Consider the following 25089-nt stretch of genomic DNA (forward strand, 5'->3'; position numbering starts at 1 on the left):
AAAAAAAAAGTCCATCATACTGAACCAATGTTCAGACACCTCAACTTTAATAAAAATATTCTCCCGACAGCTGATATACCTTATTTTCCCCTTTGTTTACTTCTCACATTGTGTTTCATATTTAATCTCAAACTATTCTGACACTCTTGTCTCCTTGGTAAACAAGTTCTCCAACTTCTAATAAAGCTCTGGCAGCACTGGTTGTGATGGAAGTGGTGTAACAACTGAGAGACGTTCATTTATAATTACAGAAAAAAATATAAATGACTTTTCTATAAAAGTTATAGAAATGTTTTGTTATCATAATTTATTGCATTGTTTTGGACATCATAGCTTTTTTAATTAATGTTGTCTTAATTATGATTTATTATTTTTATTATTCATCTAGCCTATAGCCTATCACATTCTTATCAGTCTCAGTCTATTTCTCTCTCAACGTTTTGTCTACATTTGAGCATACAACTTTTCAACCTATAATTTGGCCAAAAACAATATTCTATTGCTTTGCATCCTCACAAGCATTGGATAACAACATGCAGTATAGTGTAACTCTGTAACCTCTAGCAGAGTCGGTCACTCGGTGAGTTTGAGTGTGTGCTCTTTATCTGGATCTGCTCCACGGCTTTCCAAGGGCCACGTCACGTCACGGAGGGGGCAGAAGCGGATTCCTGGTTCCTGCGATCTTCACCTCCTCAGATCCACATCTACATCGGAGCAGACGCAGCGCTTTCCTCCTCCAGCACGCTCAAACGACTCCTTTTACAAAAATGGTGAGAACCCTGAACACTATTTGCAATCTTTTACAGCGTCTAAACAACTTGTGTCGAAACGCCTCGAACGCTTTCTCTGTTTGTAATGTCTTTTCCTCCTTTCTCTCTTCTCTCCGCCCGTTACAGATGTTTCGATGTTCACCCGTGGTTTTCCTCCTGGCTGTGGTCTGCTGTCATGCCGAGGTAAGTTATGAGAAACCTGCATTCATTAAAGAGAAGAACTCGTCTTTATGATGAAATGAAATGTTTATGGGGATCTGGATCACAATCCAGTCTTACTGAAATCCAGCTCACACAATGAACTGTAGACGAAACGAATCAGATCAACTACCGTTAACTTAGAACAAAACAAGGGAGTGGTGATGATTATTTTAAAGGTTTTTTTTTGCAAAGTTTTACACACAACGAAAAGCATTTATATGTAGGCTATGTTCGGTTACATTAGATGAATCCAGACATCAGTCTTCTAAGGGGGGAAGTTATTCTGCATGGAGCGGGTCGCAAATTTATGGGAACCGTCATGTTGCCGTCACGTGATCAGTCGTGCAATTTACTATAGACATACTACTAAAATATTTATTTTATATGTAGTTTTGATATGAAGTGGAAGCAGTTTAAACAAGCTTCATGCAGGCAGATAGATGTCAGTATAATGTCTAAAGCCACTGGAACTATGAATAGCCTATAGGTTAACAAATAAAACAATAAAGAATTTATTTGTCTTTGGGTGATTTCTACCCATTGGTATAGAATACATATATCTAAACATATATTTATGGTATGAAACCAGACTTGTGACACGTGTGTGTGTGTATGTGTGTGTGTGTGTGTGTGTGTGTGTGTGTGTGTGTGTGTGTGTGTGTGTGTGTGTGTGTGTGTGTGATATGAAACCAGACTTTGTGGCAAGAAAGACTTGACTTATTTATTTATTTATTGTATAACAAGAAAACATTTTGTGCATAATGTTAATTATTTCCTCACATTTGCACTGAAAAAAAGTTGGTGGGAAACAAATTTCACTCAGAAATTCCTTGTGAATTTAACAAAGAAATACAAAGAAATGTAACACTGAATTAAAATTTCAAGTAGAAAAAAAAAATAGGCTATTTGAAATATTTCTTGTAAAACATAAACTAATAATAATTTTAACCAATTTCTAAAGAATGTTGGACCAGCTGAGATGTCAAGAGGCATCTGTCGCAAAATGCTAATTTCATCACCTGGTTTGTGTTTGTGTGGTTAATGAACTCTGTGTGTGGTGAGAGGTTGGTGGTCTTTGCTTTGGAAATTCAAAAGAGCTTTAAACAGACAGCTGTTAAAACCAATCAGATAACAAACGGTTAGGAGGTGTTTGGCCAGTGAGATTACACGGTTTTGAATGCTCAGATGCAGCAGCTGATGGGGGCCATATTGAGTTTGTTAGTTAGTGTTGGGTTAATTGTATTATTTTGCTCTCTAGTGTAATAACATGCTCCCAGGTGAGCCGCGTTTAAGCCACACAAGAAGAGGAACTCAACACTTACAAATGAAAACATTCTTGGAGTATATTGTAAAAACGACCTATGCATTTATTTTTCATGAAATCCAATAGAATGCATTCTACCTATATGTATTTTAAGAAACAGCACACATTTTGAGAAAAGTTGTCCCTTGTGTCAATGACACATGCACCAAGAATGCACTTCCTGTGTAAAACATCTGCAGTTTCTCAAACAAGCACAAATATACTGTGTGCTAAAAACAAAGTGGCTTTAGTTTTAAACATGCATCACATGAGATCACATGTTCCCAAGCATTATTTTTTAATTTAAATGAAGAGTAGTTGGAGCATGCTATTGTATTACAACATGCACAATATTTTATGGTTGACCACTCTAGAACTATGTAAGTAATTTCATGCTGACAGGCTTGATAAGAAAACACTTAAGCTAAAAGAACAGCAACTCATAATCGGTGTCATGCAGCCGGCATGATTCTTCTCTCAGCTATTCAGGCAATTCATGCTGTGGTTTGTCTCTTTCTTGTATCTCACTCAGTGGGGGCTTTGGAGCTGTCAGAGCTTGTGTTCCCTAAAGGCATGATGTGCTGCTTACATAGACAAGCTCTTAAAGAGTGTCACGCCGAATTAAAACACACTGAATTTCCTAGATAATTTGTGCTGGGATGATTTTGTGGATGGTTGATAGAGCTTTCACAACATAAGTCTATGGATTTGTGTGCATGTATACAGTAATGCAAAAGAGGTGTATGTTCTTCATTGTTTGTGATTCAGCCTCGGATCTGAAGTATTTTCCCCATTCATTTTCTCCAAATAGATTTAAAGAAAAGTTGTAAAGAAGACCAAACAAGCTTCAGTATAAATCATAAGCTTCAAGCAAAATAGTATTTGAAAAGAAAAAAAAAAGAAAACTATACAAGACCGTGTAGGCCAGTTCTTTCATAATCATAATGAATTACTCATCCAATGAAGTATTGGGAATTATATAATTTAACTAAAAATGAGGCTTCAATGTAGTATTGTAATAACATATATAACTGCTTAACAAATTATATAGTACAGTAAGTCTTAACTGAAAGGTTTATTGCCAAGCACTTCTCCGTGGAGAAAGTCAATGGGTTTTCAGGTAAGATTGCTAGTGTTTCACTTTATTCCACATTTTATGATTGGCATTCAGCACAAAATGTTAAACTAATGAAGGGTCTGTCATCATTTACTCACCCTGTTGTTCCAAACCTGTATGAGTTTCTTTCTTCTGTGGAACATAAAAGATGTTTAAAAGAATGTTGGCAAAGAAAAGAAAACCTTTTGGTTCCCATTGACTTCCATTGTATGAACAAAATAAAAAATTCTCTTTCAGTCTTATCCTCAGTCTCTCTCTGTTGATTACACTATACATTAGTATACAAAGAAAATAGAAGACAGTCTAGAATGTGAAACAATATCACACACGCGCACGCAAAGACAAACACATTATCACAGACTGCGGAGGAAAATGAATTTCTGCTCTTCTCACGGCACTGGGGCTTTTCTATCATGGCTAAATGTAATAGCAGAAGCAGGATAATGCAGTTACCTAAATCCAATCCTACAATCAAAAACAGAGCTCGCAGAGTTGCTTTTTACCTGCATTTCTCTGCTGCCTTACAGCAGGTGAATCAACTGCGCTTTAAGCCCTGATAAAAATAGAAGTTACCGAGGGAAAAAGAAAATGAGGGAGAAGGAGAGCAAGAGGTAGAGAAAAAGAGAGGTGTAGTGAAAGAGAACACTATCAGGGTCACAATGCCCTGTCTCCAGCTGAGTGGTCTTTAGTGAGAGAGTAACTAGGCTCTAATGATGGTCTGCTGTGATTTCTATTGGTGCATTTGAGTGAATTACAAATCAGACTGTACTGAAATTGTTGTTTTGATCATTCCCGATATAACGCCTCTGTCTTTCATGGTGTTATAGTAAAAGAAATGTAAATGCATTATGCTATCATTTTGTTCCTAATGCATGTTATTGGTCGTGCCAGAAAAGCCAGCTGCCTCATACCCAGTCAGTCAAGGACTTGGTGTTTTTTTATTTTTTTGGTATGAAGGCCCCTAAAATGGAAACTGGATGCAGACAGGCTTGCAATGCCCCATAACGTCTTGTCTAATGATCCAGAACACATTCATCGGAGCTAAGAAATAACCAAGGAGGTCATAAAGACCTGATGAGAGCCGTCCGTGAGGGTACCCACTCATCTCAGTGGAGCTGGCAGCCATTGAAATCAATGTAAATGTTACTTGCCAAAAAAATAGTTTCATCAGAATACATACCTACCTGAATGGCTGTTGAAGGAGAAAGAGACGTTTTGCATCAACCAGCAGGGGCTAACTGCTAAAGCTAGATAGCTAAAATATAAACCATTTATGCAAGTCGTGGGAAGTCGTGGCCTAATGGTTAGAGAGTCGGACTCCAATCGAAAGGTTGTGAGTTCGAGCCTCGGGCCGGCAGGAATTGTGAGTGGGGGGAGTGCATGTACAGTTCTCTCTCCACCTTCAATACCATGACTTAGGTGCCCTTGAGCAAGGCACTGAACCCCCAACTGCTCCCCGGGCGCCGCAGCATAAATGGCTGCCCACTGCTCTGGGTGTGTGCTCACAGTGTGTGTGTGTTATCACTGCTATGTGTGTGTGCACTTTGGATGGGTTAAAAGTAGAGCACGAATTCTGAGTATGGGTCACCATACTTGGCTGAATGTCACTTCACTCAATAATCAAACAACTTTCAATGGCAATAATAATTACTTCTCAGTAGAAATGGAATCAGGCTTTTCAGGAATCGGGTATTATTTCCACCAACCGCTGAAGTGCACAAAAAGCATTTTGGGTTTTCATAGACAGGAAAGGACACATCAACCAGATGAAGGCTGGATTACACTACATGACTTCCCAGATTTTTTACAGCCTGGATGAGTTGACACTAGTATCTGAAAGTCAGAGCCAGTCTGCCGATCTGAGTTGACAGATTTAAAAGAAAAGCACTTAGACTCAGTTTTTTTTTTCAAGCATCAGATTTTGATTCCATCCAATTTGCAGGATATCAGGCACACTTGATATTTTTTAGAACACAAATTATTAGTTATATGTCACATGTTTTTAAGTTAGTTGTGTTCAGAGTGAATTGTAGTCACTTAGTAGTGTATGATTCTCAGTAATGTTGTGTATGATGTCCACTCAACAAACGAATGATAGTGTTTTCATGTCTGTTCAGTTTTAATAAGCTGTGTTTCAGACTTTAGTAGACAGGATGTTACTCACACATTAGATTTGGACTTGATGTCTCCATGGTCCCATATAATAATACACAGCATTTTTCCTGTCGGCACACAGTATTTATAAGCTTCACTAAAAGGCTTTCAGTAATCTCTTGCAACGAGGCTCTGGGAGAAGGAATTCTTTCTCCCTCAGGGTCTGGGTCCAATGTCCACAAACAGCTGGTCAGTCCTTTATTAAGAGGATATAAACACTGATCACCTGGTTATAAGACACAGAGAAAAGAGAACTGATATTTTAAACTGTTCATCTCAGTCTCTGAATACTACATACACTGAAAAAAGTGTTTTATTCATCCAATAAAAAAAATTAAGGTAATGATTCACATCTATATTTTTTAACTTCTCTGAATCTGAATGCACCAACTGATTAAAATGTTTGCAGATTTCAACAGAATATTTTGTTTTCAGCTACCAATAAAAGCATAGTGTTGTTAGTTCCATTTAACATTGATCAGCTTGAATCCAATCTGCAGTTTATTACCCCAAACCAGAAAAGTAATGTGAAAAAGTCTACAGATTCTGTCTGGATCTGTTCAGGTGTTGATTTAGCTGAATACTAAAACTGAACTTTAGTGCAGACACAAAAGTATTTTGTTAGAAGAACAGGGCTGATGCAAACTTGCTTGGTTATTGTGTTGCTTGTGAGCTGTAATATATTTCAAAATCTGACTAATCCATCTGATGCATTAAAAAAACTTTAATCCATATCTACTTTTTTTTTATAGTTTTTCCTCTTTTATCTGTGTCACTGTTATCTCCCGTTTGAGCTTTCACTCTTATCTTGATTCCTTTCTTTTCTTTCATATCTTCTTCATCACCGTTCTGTAGCTTGCATTGTTTACCATCTGTTTTCGCTCACCTGTTTTCCTTCGACAATTCCCTCCCCATGTCTCTCTGTGAACGTGCAGTGTCTTGTCGCTGGCTTTGTGCTGGTGTTTTATGGCCTTGTTTTGTATAGCCATCACTGCTGGCAGAGCTTGAAAGAGCCTTGTAATGAGAAGGAGGAACAGACAGTGGGAATGATGAGGTGATGAGGGAAATTACACATGGGATCAAGAAATGTAGCTCTGCTCATTGAGATACTGGTGCATGAAGTGATACAGTGACAAGGAGAGTAAAAGAAGACATAATATAGAGACTATTTGCTGAGTTTTATATATATATATATATATATATATATATATATATATATATATATATATATATATATATATATATATATATATATATATATATATATATATATGCTGCTTATAGTTGTTCTCTACAAAATTGCAGGTTTTCAAAATGGGATGTGTAAACGACGGTCTCAAGAAAGCCTTGTGTAATTAGGGTCCACCAGACATGTCTCTCAGGGGTGTTTCTTTGTTCAGCTTGACAGACAGAGTGCAGCATTTTAAAAGTTAATTTAAAAGCAATATGTGACAGCAAGCAAAGGCAGTGGGCACCCATTTATACATTTATACACAGACAAATTAAATCATACTTAAGCTATTTAATAAAAAAATCTGACTTTATATAGCATTTTACTATCATAAAACCTGTCATAGTTTTATTTCTGAACATGTAAAAACTATTGCCAGCTTTGCTTGGCTTTGCATTAACTTTAAAGGAGGTAAATTTACAGACAACCTCTCAGAGCAGATTTTTGGCGAAAGTCAACTTTTTGCGTGCAGTTTTGTGGAGATATTTTAGTTTAGCATTTGGCATCTCTTAATTCAACCCCTTTAAAGCACCATTTTATATGAATATTTCAAATATTCATATTTATGTTAATATAAATACTTCATATTTAAAACATTAAAAAAACTGGGGACTCATGAAGGAACTGCAGGTCACTGGTGAATTCATGAAAAGCTAATAATTAAAGCATAAAATGTGAAATTTAAATAAATAAAGCAACCTATTTACTTGCATATCATGTGTAAACCAACACCAGAGAACTGTCAACATGCAAATGCCTTTTTGAATTATTCAAACATTTACAAAACTTTTATTTATTTATTTATTCATTTATTATTGGCTGCTCTGTGTATTTCTCTTCATCCTCTTCGTCCTAATCAATTTTCATTTGAAACAAACTATTATGCTTTATCCAGTAGACAGTGGTAATAAATACAAACATTTCAGACAGTGAATATATAATTCAGTCATCAAACTATAGATGGCAAAGACTGATAGGTCCTTAATGCAACCTGCTAGTTATCACATAATTTACTAAATATCACGAGTTTATTGGTCTCTTTTGCATCTGCAGCCATTGAACTTATCAACATTAAAATAGTTTAGTTCACTGTTTGCTGTAAACAACCTCAGAAACCATCCACCTCCCCCAGCTCCACCTGCCTAGATCTGCTACAGGAATTTATTTGTGTATGTATGCATCATGTAAATTGTACAGCAGCAGTTCATGTTTACAGCAGCTTGTCTGTGGATGTATTGGCAGTAGCAAGTCGATTCCTCCAAGAGCAAATACATCAACATTTTTATATACATTACAGACTTTTCAGATTTACACAGTAAATATAGCATGTGCTCTGTACAGGCACCAAAAGTGTATTGACTTTGTGCAGTCGATGGCTATGTACTTGAGTCAGACGTTCAGTGGTGGACAAGAGGGTCATGTCCTGGGGCCACATAGGACCATAAAACACCACTATCTCCAATAAATTACCATAATGCACAGCTAAAGATGTGGTAATGATTGCTAAGAAAACAGAGCAGTACATGGCCATTTCTTATTGAGAATACAAATCCATCTTCTTGCAGACAGGTCCTTCACCATATTATGGTGCCTTGTACAAAGAACAAGGCCATTGTGAAGAATGTGGGACTGAAAACAAGCACACTTCCTTCTGCAAACACATGTCAGCCATTAACCTAGCTCTCCCAGTTCATGACCCTTCACAGAGAACCACAGTAGACAGGCCTGGACGGCTGCAACAGAGCCAGATTCAAATGAAAGGCGGGACATAGATTGAGAAGAGTAAATTGGGTGAAAGAGAGAAGTTGGCGGGATCTACAAAAAGCAGAATACTGTATATACTTTGATACTTTGTGGTAAAAGTGGCTCTCTGATTGACTTTGCTCTATCAGTGCGGCTCCCATGAAAAAAATAGTGAAGACCACTGGACTATAGGCTAGAGAGTAAAATGGATCGATTCACTGAGATACAGAGAGAGATGGTGGCACTTGAGAGGAAGCTTTAGAGAGAGAGATAGAGAAGAGGAAAAGAAAGAGAATGTAATTACAGCAGCCGAAATGTAGGAAATAAAAAGGAAAAAGTCTGTCCCTTGCTGCCTGGAGTGCACTGGCATCCATCCACAGTTTTATTGCCAAGACCAGATTTGGAAACTGCTGTATGGATATTAAAATGGTGTCACTTCAGTGATAGTTTTTTGGATTAATTCAATCATAGAGGTTGCAGTACCAGCAATTATTGATACCTCTAACATTCTATTTTTAAGTTTTGAAAATAATTCAGCCAGGACTGCTTAACGTACGGACTTTAAAACTTTCATTTTGTGGATAATGTAATCTTAGATAACCAAAACGTCATGTAATAAGGTATGGAAGCATATGGGTAGCATAATTCATTTTGAAATGTAATATTCAAACTAATAATGCAATATATAAAATGGCAGTGTATTTCTGTATTTAAATGTACATTTTCCCATACATATGTACAACATTTAGTGCAAAACGAAAATGAAAATTCCATTATATAATTTACATTGGCCATTTTCTACACTAGTTTTAATTAAAAACATAGTTTCATGGTTTATAGGTTCCAAAATTAAAATGAAATTGTATTACCCAAATGGATTAGATATGTTTAACATGTCCAAGCAAAAACTGTAGCAAATCATTGCTATTTTTCCTAAATGCATTTATCCAATTAACCAAATGCTTTTGACCTGCCTCAACATCTCTCACTGTTTTACACTCCGATTGATGCACATAAGCAGACAGAGCAAATCTACACTTTTACCTATTTGGTACCATACACTATTTTTCTCCTATAATAGATTGTGTATCTCTGAACACCTAAGCGTTGCAGGTGTCTCACACATGTCTCACTGTCTGCTTGCCAAGTGATGCACGTAAGCAAATTCTACACATATTTACCAAGAGTAGAAGCGTTTGGTCAGTATGGTCACGGGCATCAACCGGAGTGTAAACAGACTGAGGGATCTTAAGGAATGTGCGACGCTTAGGTGCCATGGAACGTGTGCTCTATTATGGGTTAGAAGAGAGGAAGGGAACATGTGTCTACACCAGACGCGAGCGGCATGACACTGGATGCGGCGCGATGCAACACAACAACTGTCGAGTCCAGGGTAGCCACAGTGTAAGGTTGCAAGTGAACAAGTGTATAATTACACTGTCTGTTTGCTCAATCGGAGTGTAAAACAGTGAGAGATGTTGAGTCAGGTGAAAAGCGTTTGGTTAATGGTGAATATTGACCTATTGTACATCTTGTTGCCAAGCCACGTCTTGATGTAATGATTGGCAAGTTGTGGTCGTGATCGGAATGCATTTTAAAATCCACATTGACTAGTCTACACTGATCCCAGGGTACTTAAGGAAAATGCAATTGAAATGTCTTAAGTGTAAATGCATTTAAGAAAAAATAAAAGACATTTAATTTTTGTATAAATAATTAGAACTAGAATTTGTATTCATGGAATAATATTTAAAATAACAGTAAAGTTGTTAATTTACATATATAAGGTTTCGAACAATTTAAAATTACACAAAATACTGTAAAAATAATACTGTAATTTTCCTGTATAAAAAAAAATGTAAATTACTGTAATTTGTCTTTGATGATATAGCACATTGTATAACAGTCAAATTTTTAATTTATAGATATTGTTCATTATTATATTAATTTTACATGAATTTGTATGTAATTTATGCAAACAGTAAAACTAATGTATAAATAATGCAGTAATTTTCTTGTATAAAAATGAGAATTACTATAATTTGTCATTAATAATATAATACTTAAAATAACAGTCAAGTTCTTAATTTACAGATTTTGTTCGTAATTTTACATAGTTTTCAACATAATTTAAAATTACAGACAAATGCTGTAAAAAAATGAGTTATTTTCAGCAAAATTAAGATTTGTATTTTACAGTGTCAATGCATTTAAGAAAAAATAAAAGACATTTAAATCACAATTTTTGCTACCATTTTGCTGCACATTTGGGTCAGAATGCATTTTGAAATTCACACTGCATTTTGCTACAATTATCATGCGGTATCACAAATAAAAATCTCAGGTGTCCTAACCATAAGTCTAAATGCATTTAGAAAAAAATAATCCATTTTGGTTATACAATTTCATTTTAATTTTACAACTTATAAATCGTGAAACTATGTTTTAAATTTACATATTAAAACTACTGTAGTGTAGAAAATGGCCAATGTAAATGATATAAAGTTATCAGTTTACATATGGCAAAATGTAAATTTAGATACAGAAATATATTCATTTTTAATATTACATTTCAAAATTAATTTTGCAACCCATATGCTTCCATAAAAAGGGGCCTTGTGATCCAAGGGGATTTTTTTTTATGACTGCTAAAGTTAACTTGCATTAACTTATAATAATATGCTTTATAGGTCTTTAAAAGTCTGAAATTTTTGCATGCATTTTTCGGGTTTTTTTTTTTTCGTATTCACCTTCCTTACCTATTAAAATGCATGTTACGGATGTGAAAACGCAGAAAATCAAACCTGATCTGATTTTTTTTATGACGGACGAAAGTTCCGGACGCAGTGTGTAAACATGATTGACACAACGTGAGGTCGTATTCGTTTTTCAATGTTCAAATATTTCGGACTCAGCATGCAAATACCTTTACAATGGTCCTGTTGTGTTGTGTGTGTATTTTTGCTATTTCAAAAAATATATGCATTGAAATTTCAACCACTGAGAATTTTTGGCCAAAATTCCATACAATGTGATTTTAAGTTGTCTGCAAGCAGTGGTTTTATTTTTTGAAAAAAAAAAACAAAAAAAAAACGGATATTTATTCTTTGTGGACAGTTGAAATAAGAAATGGACACTGTTAACTTTTTTTGAGTGCTGTGTACACCCTCCTATTAATGCACATTTGCTTTTCATCTTGTCTCTCTCCCACTGCTACAGAAGAATCAGTGTGGATCATTTGAACTTTTAACTGCTCTGCCACATTCACACACACTGTTCCTTTGTCATTGAGTGTCATTGAGAGCACACTCCTGAGACCTCAGCGCCAACCCTAACTGAGAGCTCCATACAACCTGGAATGTGATGCATTAAAATAGAACGACATAACTGGCATTCCATTCCAATAAAGAAGAAAAATAGTCAAGAATGCTCAGATGGACAAGAATGCACTCATACCTTTTTATTTGATGGATATGTTTGGAGTTTTGATGCAGTAGTCAGAAAGTAGTTTTTCTGTGTGTGTTTGTGGTTGTTGTTTTTTTCATAAGAAAAAGCATGCAATTTGAGAGCGATTTAAGTGCATTGGAATTTCAGCTGCATATTTGTGACAGCTCCTCTGACCCATATAACTGAAAGGTTTGAAACGGGACAGATTCCACTAGAGAGACCCATGAGAGAATTTAGGAGAAAGTAATTCCTCTCTGTCCTCCTTGCTCTCTCTTAAGGAGGCATTTGTATTGAGTGGAAATAGCTAATGCTGTTGTTTGTGGAAAATTCTGACTTTGAGTTCTGCAAGCGTGTGCATAGAAAAAAAAGAGGAGAGAAACTAAAAGATGAAGGAGGGAAGAGAAAATAAATGACATCATACCATTACATACTTTAGAGAGAACTTGTGCTGGTTAGCTCTGACATCATCTTTTAAACATTAACCATTAAATACACACCCAAATGTGCACAAGATTTTAGGGCAAATCTAACTTATTTTTGAATTTGAATTTCCATTTAAAAGGAACAAATGAAATAGATTTTAAAGAAATGGTTCACTACAAAATGTTCTCTCCCTCTGGCTATCTGAGATAAACAAATACATCAAGACATTTAACTTCAAACCATGGTTTCTGGCCTAAATATGTGCCCTCTATTCATAATTTTGCTTTCTTCAGTGATAAAGTTTCCCATTCACTGCAGAGGATCCATTGGTGAGCAAGTGGTGTAATGCTACATTTCTCCAAATCTGTTCCACTGAAGAAACAAACTCATCTACTTCTTGAATGGCCTGAGGGTCGGCACATTTTCAGCAAACTTTCATTTCTGGGTAAACTAATCTTTTATTTTTTCTTAAATTATTCTGCTGTTACACCATTAAACATATTTTGTGTAACGGCGCTGGGTCAGCAGTACAACAGTCACTGTCTAACAAGGCCATCGATTACAAATCTATATGCTCTCCCTCATTAGAATGTGCTACACTTGTTTAGAGCTGTTTTTCACGATGCTTTTGCCTTTAGTTTTTATACTATAGTATCACACTGTATTTGTATGCATACATTATCACATTGCTTACCACTTGCACACTTGGTGTAAGAAGGGTAAGGTGTGCCAAAACTTCCTATTACTTTTTTTCACATGTATCATATTCAGTACATCGTACTCATTGTCTGTGACTGAAAAATGTACATGAGGTAATTAGAAAGCATTTATGTTAAAACTATTTTGCAAAAAGCAAAGTAAAATTTGAGTGTAACTCAAAAGCAAAAATACTGAATATATTATGATGTTGTTGAATTGAAAAAGGATTGAACCATGTAAATTATTAGACTAAAAGTTAACCACAAATTATTAAGCACAACACAACATCGCCAAAAAGAAATCTGCATTAAAATTGTCTGAATATTACAAATGTTTTAGGCTGGTTTATGCACATTTTGTGTGCAAGAACAATGTAGATCATTAAAATAAGTATTTTTTAATAAAGCAGTATAATGCCTTCATTATAATTTCATAATTTATTGTATAACTCATTTGTGTGAGCATAGTTTTATTTGAAAAGTAAATTGTTCATATATTTCCAAATGATTCAGCACTTATTTATTTCTTTTTGTGAAAAATCATATTTCCATAACCCTGTGTTATAGACGTTGTAATTTCAAGTTGAAGCAGGCATAATGAAATGTAATTTGATGCATTTGTTTAACCGCTGTCTTGATTTTCCTTGGCTAGAAAGCAGAAGCACAAAGTGGCCAGAACAATCGTATTTTTGTTCTATCATAGCCATCCTGTGTCTCCAGCGCTCTTTACCTCTCTTTCTTCTTATTTTGACCATGTACATGTATCCTGGCGCATAGTTATGCTTTCTAGAATTTATCAATTCTTGCTCAGCTATGGCTTTGCTGGATTGCCATAGTTTGACATGCCTTTCATCTCACGTAATCAGCTTACAGTGATGCTAGAAAGAGGCCTTGAGTGTGGTTTGTACTCTCTCATGCTCTTCAGCTCGGTTGCTATCTTTTATCCTGCATCCTCTCATCCCTGCTCATTTCCAGTCCACTGTTTCCCAGCATTTCCCTCTCGACGTGGAGACTCTGCTTGGGTTTAGTGTTTCTGTGTGGGGGCAGGTCAGAAGTGAAAGCTTGGCTTTGTCTAGAGAATGATTGCTTTTTTTGCAATTGCATTCTTATGAGGAAAAATCTCAGTTGGAATTCCCAGCCTACAATGTGCAACCATTTATCTCCTTTAGAGCAAAGGTGAGGTATGTCGTGCCGACATGCAAGAACAGTTTAATAAGAAAAAACAACAACATTCTCTATCAGTTGAAAATAATGACACATTGGTGATAACGGTGGGATTAGTCATCATGGTGGCACATTCCCACAGCAGTTTATGTTTTTGATAACATCTATTTACCACAAAGGCCTGTAAAGCATTTTTCAACGTGTGCATCTGATTCAGGATCTAATGTATAATCATTTCAAGTTGTTTGCATTGTAAGATCAGTGTGCTTTATGCAAATATATGTCACCTAGCGTCCTGGGGACAGAGTTAATGATGTTTATAAAATAAGCCTTGAGCTAGAAATTGTAATTATCCTCTCTGACTCTTGGGGTTGTCAAATACATATGGGTCAGTGGAATGACACGGTCTTTGATTAAGTTATTCAAAAAAACATTAAAAAAAAGACACAGACTATGACTGTGACTATGATTTATATATATACATTTTATGATGAATACGTTTTAAATTTCGGAATTTCAATAGTTTTTTGTGGGGCTTGTCTTGGATGTGTAAACCTTGTCTAGAGATTGTAATTGTGAAAAAAACAGTATAATTAAAAGCTTGAAATTCTATAAAGACATACTGTTTTTTTTATTATTTGCCATTCTGTTGTTTTGAGAGAAGAAAACCATAAAAAAGCTCATTTTATATCTCAAACTATATCACATGACCCCTACAGACCATCATAACAGTGTGTCGAGGTCAGTAGGGTTTTCTTGGTGCATTATCTTGAATTTTCCGTGTTGGTGGCATTGAATCTTTGAATGATATTCCGAGTTTTATTTGAAGCACTTAGTGGCAATTCAACTATATTCCCTTATTAGATATTCATAAACTGCATTCAGTTTTCTGACTCATTTCTGAATTTGAAATTCTAATTAGAAATTCTACGCCGTTCATGAAGCAACTCTATTAGACTTTGAATGAGTTCTTTTCCACACTGTAAAACCCGACAAGTAAACTTAACTCAAACCGTTTGAGTAAACAGATTGCCTTGATTTAAACCATGTAAGTTTTAAAACTTTGCATTCAATTAATTAAGTGATTAACTGAGTGATAATTGTGAATTAGTGATGAACAGCTGCTGTTAACAAACAGAATCACAGAAGAAAAGAGAAACACAAGAACTACTATAAAAAAAATTGCTGCAGAGCATGCTAGGAGCCATGGATGAGTTTTGTACTACAATAGTACCCAGCATGTTTTTTTATGGTCACCATTGTTGAGGTTCATACGCTGATTATTGATGTCTTTGTGTGACTGTTTGACACCGTAGAAGACCACACAGTTTGAAAAGTCATTCAGATTAACTAATTATCACAGCACTACTGGCTCTTAGAATCACTTTTACTATAATGAATCAAATTACACAATACCTATTTTATCAGAGATTAGACTCAGTACAGTTCAATAATTGATGATTACCATCGCCAATATAAAGTATAACAACCTGCGCCTAGGTACAGGTTAACACCTGATTGCATTTCTTCTGGGCTTTTGAATTACAACAAATGTGTTTTAGAAACACACGGCTATAACAGCCAGAGAAAAGACTAAGACAGAAATCAAGGGTCAAGAGCCCAACTAAAGCAAACACTGATCTCTAACATGGTTACTTCAAATGAAACAATAAATCAACATCTAAACCTTAGTTCATTGTCAGTAAGATCTTCTGTAGACGTCTGACAGAAATAAAGTCAGTCTGGTTATTAATAAGTGCAGCTGGTGATGCTGTTTGTGGGGTTGTTTAATCAGATCTTGAGAGATTTCATGTATTTTATTTCAGTTGATTTCATCTAAGACTGTGTCTGAAGTCAGTTGTAGTAGTTCTTGTGTTTCTCTTTTCTTCAGTGATTCTGTTTGTTAACAGCAGGTGTTCATCACTAAAGCTCAATTATCACTCAGTTAATCACTTAATCACTTAATTGCAATGTACATCTTCTTTCAGTGAACTCAACTGAATTAAGTTCAGAGTACTCATAACTGTTAGTTTTTTCAACTTAAATGGTTTAAGGCAATCGGTTGCCTCAAATGGTTTGAGTTAACATAACTTAAGGATATCTGTTTACTCAAACCGTTTGAGTTAAGTTTACTTGTCGGGTTTTACAGTGCATGCCAGTTTATTGTTGTGGTGTCACAGATTCTGTATTCTCTCTCCAGCGCATTCATTAAAACTAAATTTGTCTGCTTCATGATGGTTGAAAGTCAAATGACTAGCTGCACAAGACCTGTACATGTCTTCTCTTGTGTTCACTGTAATCTTTTTCCTGCACTCTCAGTTTTTCTTTTCCAGTACAGCCGGTACAGTTTTACTGCTAGTATCTGCTGTATCTCTTTGTTTTCAGATTGTCTTTAGCACACCAACACAGACTTCCCTTCCTCAGTGCTTCTGTATATTCAGTTCTTCTGCTTTATTTTGTGTTGTTTCAGACAGGATTCTTACAAAATTGCTTTTAAAAGCAGAGACTGTGAAAGCTGTCTTAAGATAAATGGCATTTTTGCACTGATGTAGGTCTTCTGTTGAAGTGCACCCTGTTTTCTGGACAGCAAATTCATCAGTGAGTATCAAAATATAATGTAAGATTCACAAATGAAATGTTGTAGTGCAGTGTTTGGTTTAGATTGAGGTTCAGCAATTGATAACTGACTCATTTTATAGCTTGCTAATTACTTAGATGTCATTAAGTTAGAGCTGAAAGCAATGATGTGGAAGAATCACATAAACCTGAAGACAAATCAGAATGAAATGCAATTCAAATGTCACTTATGGTATTATTATGCTCATTTTGCATAATATATTGCATAATTATACTCAATTATGCCCACATACAGTAAAACCACCTGCTGTTTGGTTAACGGTTGATTGACTCTCTTATGCTCACCAAGGCTGCATTTATGTAAAGAAAAATACAAAACTGTAATATTGTGAAATATTATTGTTTAATATATGTATTTTCTATTATAATTATGAGTTTTCAGACATAAGAAATCACACTGATATGCTGATTCAATATTTTTGTGGAAATTCTTTTTTGTTGTTTTAGATTTTTATAAAATAAAACTGATAAATTACTTTACACTTTCGGTCAAATAATGCAATTCATGTACTTTTACAGAACATTATTGCTAAAATAGTTTTTATATGCAAAAATATGAGTCACCTTAAAAGATTCCTCTGTGTGACACATCACATTTGATTATCTTTCATAAAGTTATAATCACAGTTATTTATATAGTACGTTGCATTTATCAGGTATGTACAAGAGGTGGGTTAAGCTACATTTCATGTGCAATGCTTTGTTTTTGTTTTTCACAGTCATATTATATTTATGTGTTCAGCACTGTAAAAAGGGGTTATTATATCAGTTATAAATGTTTCAATATATAAAATGTGCTTTTTACTAAGTGAATGGGCTGTAGACTTTCTGATGGGGGAGATATCAAGGGGAGAAATCTACATTTTCCTCCTTCCATTGTGAAGTCAGTTAACCTGCAGCCCTGGGTTCAGTCTTCCCTCAATCTATCAGTCACTGCTCTCTGCACACACCTATTAATTATTCCCCTTTAACTAATATTCCTCCTCCTCCTGTTGTTGTCATTCTCTCACTCTATTCATTCTGCAATTTCTTCCTTTCTCTGTTTTTCAAAGTCTACATTTGCCCTCTATACACTTGTAGTCTGAAGTGCACAATGCTCTGCTCTTGGAAACCTAATTTATGAAATTCAGTAGGCACAAAGTGTGATGAAGAAAGAGATGAAAACAGTTAGAAGAGGAATTAAAGGAAAGAGTAAAGTAAATGAAAGATTGAAATCATGTGAGACTCTTTTTTGCTTTTATTGTAAGAGAAAAAGGCAGACTGTTATTTTCTGTTGTCTGTTATGAAAGAGATGTTTTTAGGTGCTCTGTTCTTCCACAAGGTCCAGCAGGGACAAATGAGAACAGATAGCTGGATGACGGAGATGTGACAAACATATCTCAGCGGACTAGACAAGGACAGGAAGAATTACTTTTTCAGCTGCCTTGAATGTCAAAGCATTTTTCCTGTTCATTTCGTCCATATGTGGCCATTTTCTAAAATCCTTCAGCATTCAAAGCCATGATTCAAACCACACAAACCAATACAAAATTTAAGTATAGGCATGAAAATGAAAAGGCATTCTATTTTCTAAATGAAAGTTCTCAATCTTATTGTGAACGATTCATCCATGCATGTTTATTTATTTATTTATTTATTAAGACCCCCTCAAATTGCGTATAGTATCTTTAGGTAATGTATTAAATTTTTCTTAAATTATTTATTCTGCTTAACCCACCCCATTCCTACAATGGACTGCAAATTCACATTCATATCTGCCTTCATCCAATCAACAACCGGTGCACAGAATCAAGTCCCGCCCCATACAGAAATGTAATATACAGCATGTATTGTCCTATATCAAGAAAACACACATTCTCTGGGTATGAAGATTATAACATAATATAAAATCCCCATAGTTAAACTTGTATATGTAAATTCTTTCATCATTTACTCACTCTCAAGTTGTTCCAGAACTCTGCTGAACACAAATTAAGTTTTTGAAGAATGTTGGTTACCAAACAGTTGATGCTAGGGATTGACAATAGTCAATGGCTTCCTTTTGTGTTCCACTGAGGAAGGAAAGCTCAGCTGTCAGTGTGGAGTGACACGAGGGTGAGTGAATGATGACAGATGGATATTTTTGTGCAGGTTATCTCTTCAGTGTGATGTGGGTAACTAGCTCAGCTAGCCTGCAAGAACTCACAGCTGGGGCCACCATTCCTGTTTCCATGGTAACAGGGTATTTTTGATTGGTGGATCTTGCTTCGGGAATTTGGGTGGTGTACTACGTTAGGAATTCAGCCATTAAAAGTGAAGTTTCTGTGAGTTACTGCTTCTGCAGAGGCATGTACCATCACTTCATAAACCTCAGAACTCAGGAAGTCTTGAAAGGTTTATATGTTCTTGCTTTTAAAAATCTCTTTGCAATACAGAATCCCTCGAAGTCACTAACTTATAATTCAAAATCCATATTTTAGATTTGAGATGTTTTAGCTCGTGTAGGACAAACATATTTTTATTTGAATATGAAAATGGTTATATAAAGGCATTCAAAAAAAAAAAAAATGCTTTTCTTAAGCAATGATAAATTAAATTGATCAAAACGGCAGTTATTTTGAACTTTCTGTTCATAAAAGAATCCGGTTTCACCATTTCCACAAAAAAAAAAGCAAAATAAAATAAAAATTAAGCATATTAGAAAGATTTTTTTAAGGTTCATGTAACACTGATGCTGAAAAAAAAAAATCAGTTTTTCCATAACAGGAATAAATTACATTTTAAAATATATTAAAACAGAACCCAAAATTTTGAACTGTATTAGATGCATTGTATTTTAATTTGCACTTCAAAAAGAAAAGGTTAGAAATGCAGAAGCGTACAAGGGTGAAGACACTTCCTCTTAGGAATTGCTATTTAATTGGAGCTCTCTTCCCTCCCAAGATACTGGGTGTTTTCCTTCTAGATGTGCTCAACATCTTTCCATCTTTCTGCTCTCTTCCACTTTTCTATTATATCCTGAATATGCCTTCTCCTCACTTTCTTCATAGATGCATTAGAACAAGCATAGGATATACCCACACTAATCTTCTGCTGATCATTTACAGATTGTTGTGGCCTAAATCAGTCATTTTAATTAAAATAAATAATTACAAATATTATTATAACTGCCTTGCGGTGTGCCGATTATCTGTACAACCTGACCTTTTAGCTTCGATGTGTTTGTTAGTCCCACTGTCTCAACAGTTTTCAGAGTCGTAATGAACAGCTGTTGTCCGGTCCAGTGAGATTTCAGCTGTTCTCTGCCATTCATCTTCTCACAAAAATGGATAGCTTATCCAGAAAAGAGAGTTCTGTCATTTAGGTCTAAACCTGTACAATATCTTGTGTTAAACACAAAAGAAGATATTTTGAAGAATGTTGGTAGCCTAACGGTTCCCATTGACTTCCATTGTATTTTTTCTCCATTCTATGGAAGTCAACAGGAACTGAAACTATTACCAACATTCTTAAAAATATATTGTTTTGTGTTCCACAGAAGAAAGTCATAATGCAGTTTTCAAATGACATTAGGAGAGTTTGCAACTTCAGGCAACATTAGCAGCACAGACTTTTGACCATGAGACATACAGTGGTTTAGCAATATGCAAATGAGCAGCTAAATCACTACAGTTACCAATACAACGGCTGCCTCAAACAGTTGTATATACTGCAGTCGAGTGTGAACTGGCTGCATAGAGACTCTGAGAACACTGTTTCAGACACAATCACATGCTCTGAGCTGCTTTGACTGACTAAAGTTTCCTCTTTCTTGCTTGAGGTAGGCTACAACCCAAACTTATATTACCACCGACCAACCTGTGATCTAACAACCACCGACCAACCTGTGATCTCATATTGATTCAGTTTAGCTGCTAATGTTCTAAATGTGAACTGATTTGCATTCTAACTTTCCCTATGGTACTGTGACCTCTGGCATTGTTGTTTGTCATATGTGGTCATGATTTGTGAGTCAGACACAGCCGCACATTCCTCGACTCTTCTGCACCAGGAATGTTTGCTTTCTGTCTTTCTCCTCTCGTCTCTCCTTGGCAATCACAGCAGCCCCTCGGCCTTCCAGAACAGCCCTCTGGAGAAACAACAGCAGCACTGCTCAGATGTGCTTAAGGGCAAACTCTTTTCCCACTCAACTACTGACCTGTAAACACTATTTCAACCACAACTCTTGACACTTGAGGCTGATTGCATTTATACTGCAAAAACATTCTTTAAATCAATATTTTGCCTTTCTTTGTTTTCTAGTAAAAAATACCTAAACATGACAAAAAAAAATACTGTTTCCTTTTTAAATTCATAAAGTACATTTTTCTTGGTTTATTGTTTTTTTTTTTAAATTGTAAAAAAAAAAAAAAAAAAAGTTTTGACAAATCTAATACAATTGCCGTGAGATCAGGCTGTAGGTTTAGACATAAAAAGTTTAATTCTCACCAAGGCTGCCTTTATTTGATCAAAATATAATTTAATCCAGTGACTCAAAGCTGTGTTTTCAGCATCATTGCTCCAGTCTTCAGTGTCACATGACCCTTCAGAAATCCTTCTGAAATGCTGATTTGCTGCTCAAGAAACATTTCTTATTATTATCAATGTTGAAAACAGTATGCTGTCTAACATTAAACAGTAAATGTCTTTACTGTCACTTTTGATTAATTTAATGGATCCTTGCTCGATAAAAACATTTTAAACAACCATTTTAGATATTTTTATTTTATTAATCTTTTTTTGTGCAATGTGATTATTATATTTGAATAAGGAAGAAACATTTTAAAACATGAATACTATCAATAAAGGAAACAGCTTTCAGAAAGACAGAGACGTCATAAGATGTGAGACAATGTAACTATATCAAACTTGCAATGAAAGTCTGAAGGTCATAGTTCAGCTGCAGGCGTCCTGTACCCCATCTCTCATCGACTGTCTCCTACAGTACATTTTATGGCTCTTTTCAAGCGCTCATGCCTGGTTGTCATGGAAACATATCTGATTTGATTTAGCTAAAGCATGCTATAACGTTCATTCGTTTAAATGTCAGCATGGCTTCTCTGTAGAGAAGGAAATTCATTTATGCATGAGGCTTGGTTTTGTTCTCTCTCCTTTAATGTACCTCTGTTACCACTGGTCCGCAATAGTATCCACCTCTATTGTCAGGACAAAACTCTCTCAAATGAATATCCCATAAACTTTTAATATGGCAGCACTGTGTCTGAAAGTCCTCTGATGACCTCAAACGGAGCGGATTGTGATTAGAAATGATTGTTGATCTGTTTTAGACTGGCAATGACTGTATTCTTCTAAAACTGTTGACATGAAAGCAGCCTTCGGAAAGAAAATCTACCCTGGAAAGTTTGCTTACATTGTATGACTCAAGTATGAGATGGAAGGGGGGAAGGGTCCGTCTGTCCGCGTGTGTGTGTGTGTGTGTGTGTGTGTGTGTGTGTGTGTGTGTGTGTGTGTGTGTGTGTGTGTGTGTGTGTGTGTTGGAGTTAGTCAGGGTGGAACCAGCAATCACAGTTCATGGGAAAGGAAAGCACAGGCAAGGTTTCAGATGTGACTTAAACACACACACACACACACAGACTCACAGACACACACAAACAGACTGCATTTGATTATAGTTAAACGCTAGGAAGGTTTAGGAAAGCAGGAGTATTTCAGGAAAATCCTAAATCGTTACTCCAGGCACAACTTGGCAGCACGTGATTGGCTAGCTCTCTATTCACATGACTTTGCTGTGCTTTGGAGACTGGGGTCCTGTAGCAGGGAGCACAAAGAAGAAGAAAAAAAGTCAGAGAAAAGGGAAAGACAAGGTCATTTGTAAGACCTGAGGCAGATTCAGAGACATTGTATATAAATCAAACGTTTCAGATGTCTGACCGAAGAGAAAGTTCAGTAGGACAGAAGAGTGTAAAGAGAAAAAGAGAAATGTAATAACCCCAAAGATATCTAATCTATGAACTGGGACCCTCTGTCTATTTTAAACATGCACTTGAACACTTTCCGTGACGTTTATACAGGATGCTTTCTTCCATTTTGTTGGGGTTTAAGATGCTGTTTCAAGTTTTAGAAATGTTAAAATCAGTGCTCCGTTTCATTGTGTTCAGTCTTGTTACTTTTAAACAAAAGAACGTGTCCTGTGTGAACAGCCCATTAATCGTGCTGTAACCTACAAACCTGATATCAGAGCTCCATCTGCTGCTAGAAGACTGTAACTCACTTTTGATAGACCTTCAGACCTCTGTCTTCAATAATACATAGACTATCATTTAAACCAATGCTGATTATGTGTATATATATATATATATATATATATATATATATATATATATATATATATATATAGTAATATTGTGAAATTAATTAAAATAACTGTTTTATATTTTATTTAAAAATGTAATTTATTCCTTTCAGTATCAGCAGTTTTCAGCATCATTACTCCAGTCTTAAGTGTCACATGAACCTTCAGAAATCATTATAATATACTGATTTGCTGCTCAAGAAACTCGAAAATAGTATCATTAATGTTGAAAATAGCTAACATGTTTGTTTGTGGGAAACCTTGATACATTTTTCAGGATTCTTTGATAAATTTACAAGAACAGCACTTATTTGAAATAGAAATATTTTGTAACATTACATTAAACATGTCTTTACTGTTACTGTTGCTATCTTAAATTCTTATTTATTTATAAATAAACTTAAAACTTATGACTTAAAACTTTTGAATAGTTTTGGACATCGATATCCTGTTGCCTTTTTGTCACATGAACCTGCGGTTGTCAACTAATTTAGTTATTCATTTAATTTTTTATTTATTGTTATATATAAGGTACTTTAACATAAAAATATATTTTTTCCCCTTTAACTTTTGTTGGGTATTATCTCTTCGTTTGACTGCTTTGTTAGAGAAGTTGCTGTTCCAAATCTGTAGTTGTCCTAGTTTTAAAGGAGAACTGTTAGTTGTCAGGGAAACTGGTGGCAGGAAGCTCTCAGGAGTGTTTGGAGTGGACAGAGTTCGGCCATTTTTGGAGATGGTTATCAGTCTTCTGTCCCTAGACACCAAGGAGACACTGTATGTGTGTGTGTGAGAGACAAAGAGCAAGTATAAGTGTGTTTGCCTGTGTTTGTGGTAAAGGTGATTTTGTGGTCCTGTACCAGCGCTAGTTTCTGTTTCGAGAGGTTTTTAGTTTAGTGACTGCCCTGGTTTCATAAGCGATCATAATACATATATCAAACCACAAAACTTCCTTTACAAACTGTCTTTTGTGAGAAGTGAATGTTATGTATGTCAGCTAGAGAGATTCATGTTTGTATGATTTGACGTGAAGCTGCAACCCTCTGGTGGTGAGAGTCTGTACGTGCACAAACTTATTTTATTTCTGCCCAGTATCTAATTAGAGTTTGCAGCTGTGTGTCAGTTTGTGTTTTATTTATGGCGTTTATTTCTGTGTTTTTCAGCAGGAGGCTCAGAGCAAATCAAAGGTGTGTGCTAATGTGTTCTGTGGTGCTGGGAGAGAGTGTGCCGTCAATGAGAAAGGAGAGCCCAGCTGTCTGTGCATTGAGGTAAGGCCCTTTCAAAGAAATTCAGGAAAACCTTCTGGAAGAAATATGCAGGCTTCTGTCTAGTGAACTTCCTTGACTTTTATTCCTTTGGATGACTGGATGAGGAATTTAAAATATTTTAGAGAGACGGCAGTCATCACACTTACAGAAAAGCAATTTCTGGCTGATTAAATATTTAAAGCTGAGTAAATCTAGGAGAAGTATACTGATTATAGAAATTTGCATGACTTAAATAAGTTGGTTTACCAAGACTGTGGAAGCACTGAATAATACCCTTGGGATAAGAAATACTTTTATACTTAACTGTGGAAATAATATAATTTGAAAAGTTATTTAAGGACATTTAAATGCATGTTAATTGCAAATAAATTAAAATACCAAATTATATTATCAAATTATATATATATATATATATATATATATATATATATATATATATATATATATATATATATATATATATATGTATATATATATATATATATATATATATATATATATATATATATATATATATATATATATATATATACACACACACACACACACACACACACACATTTTTAAGGTTCAGATTTTGATGTGGCAGTTAATAGGTAATAGTT

At 35.3% G+C, this 25089-nt stretch overlaps 2 protein-coding genes across 3 annotated transcripts in view; one reads left to right on the forward strand and one right to left on the reverse strand.

The window, feature by feature from the left end:
* Positions 1 to 608: 608 nt before the first annotated feature.
* Positions 609 to 25089, forward strand: part of LOC132152733 (follistatin-related protein 1-like) — a 34355-nt gene continuing 9874 nt past the window's right edge. The window contains exons 1-3 of one of the 2 annotated variants that reach the window (XM_059561588.1): positions 609 to 770; positions 897 to 953; positions 24380 to 24484. In XM_059561588.1, coding sequence (XP_059417571.1) covers positions 768 to 770; positions 897 to 953; positions 24380 to 24484 — 165 coding nt within the window. In that variant the 5' untranslated portion in view covers positions 609 to 767. The remainder of the gene's footprint in view (positions 771 to 896; positions 954 to 24379; positions 24485 to 25089) is intronic. The other variant, XM_059561587.1, reaches the window with a different exon arrangement.
* Positions 7861 to 25089, reverse strand: part of LOC132152732 (serine/threonine-protein kinase SIK2-like) — a 364451-nt gene continuing 347222 nt past the window's right edge. The window contains exon 15 of the transcript XR_009436571.1: positions 7861 to 7872. The gene's annotated coding sequence lies outside the window, so the exon portion shown is untranslated. The remainder of the gene's footprint in view (positions 7873 to 25089) is intronic.

Source organism: Carassius carassius, chromosome 11, assembly GCF_963082965.1.
Source record: "Carassius carassius chromosome 11, fCarCar2.1, whole genome shotgun sequence".
Lineage (NCBI taxonomy): Eukaryota > Metazoa > Chordata > Actinopteri > Cypriniformes > Cyprinidae > Carassius > Carassius carassius.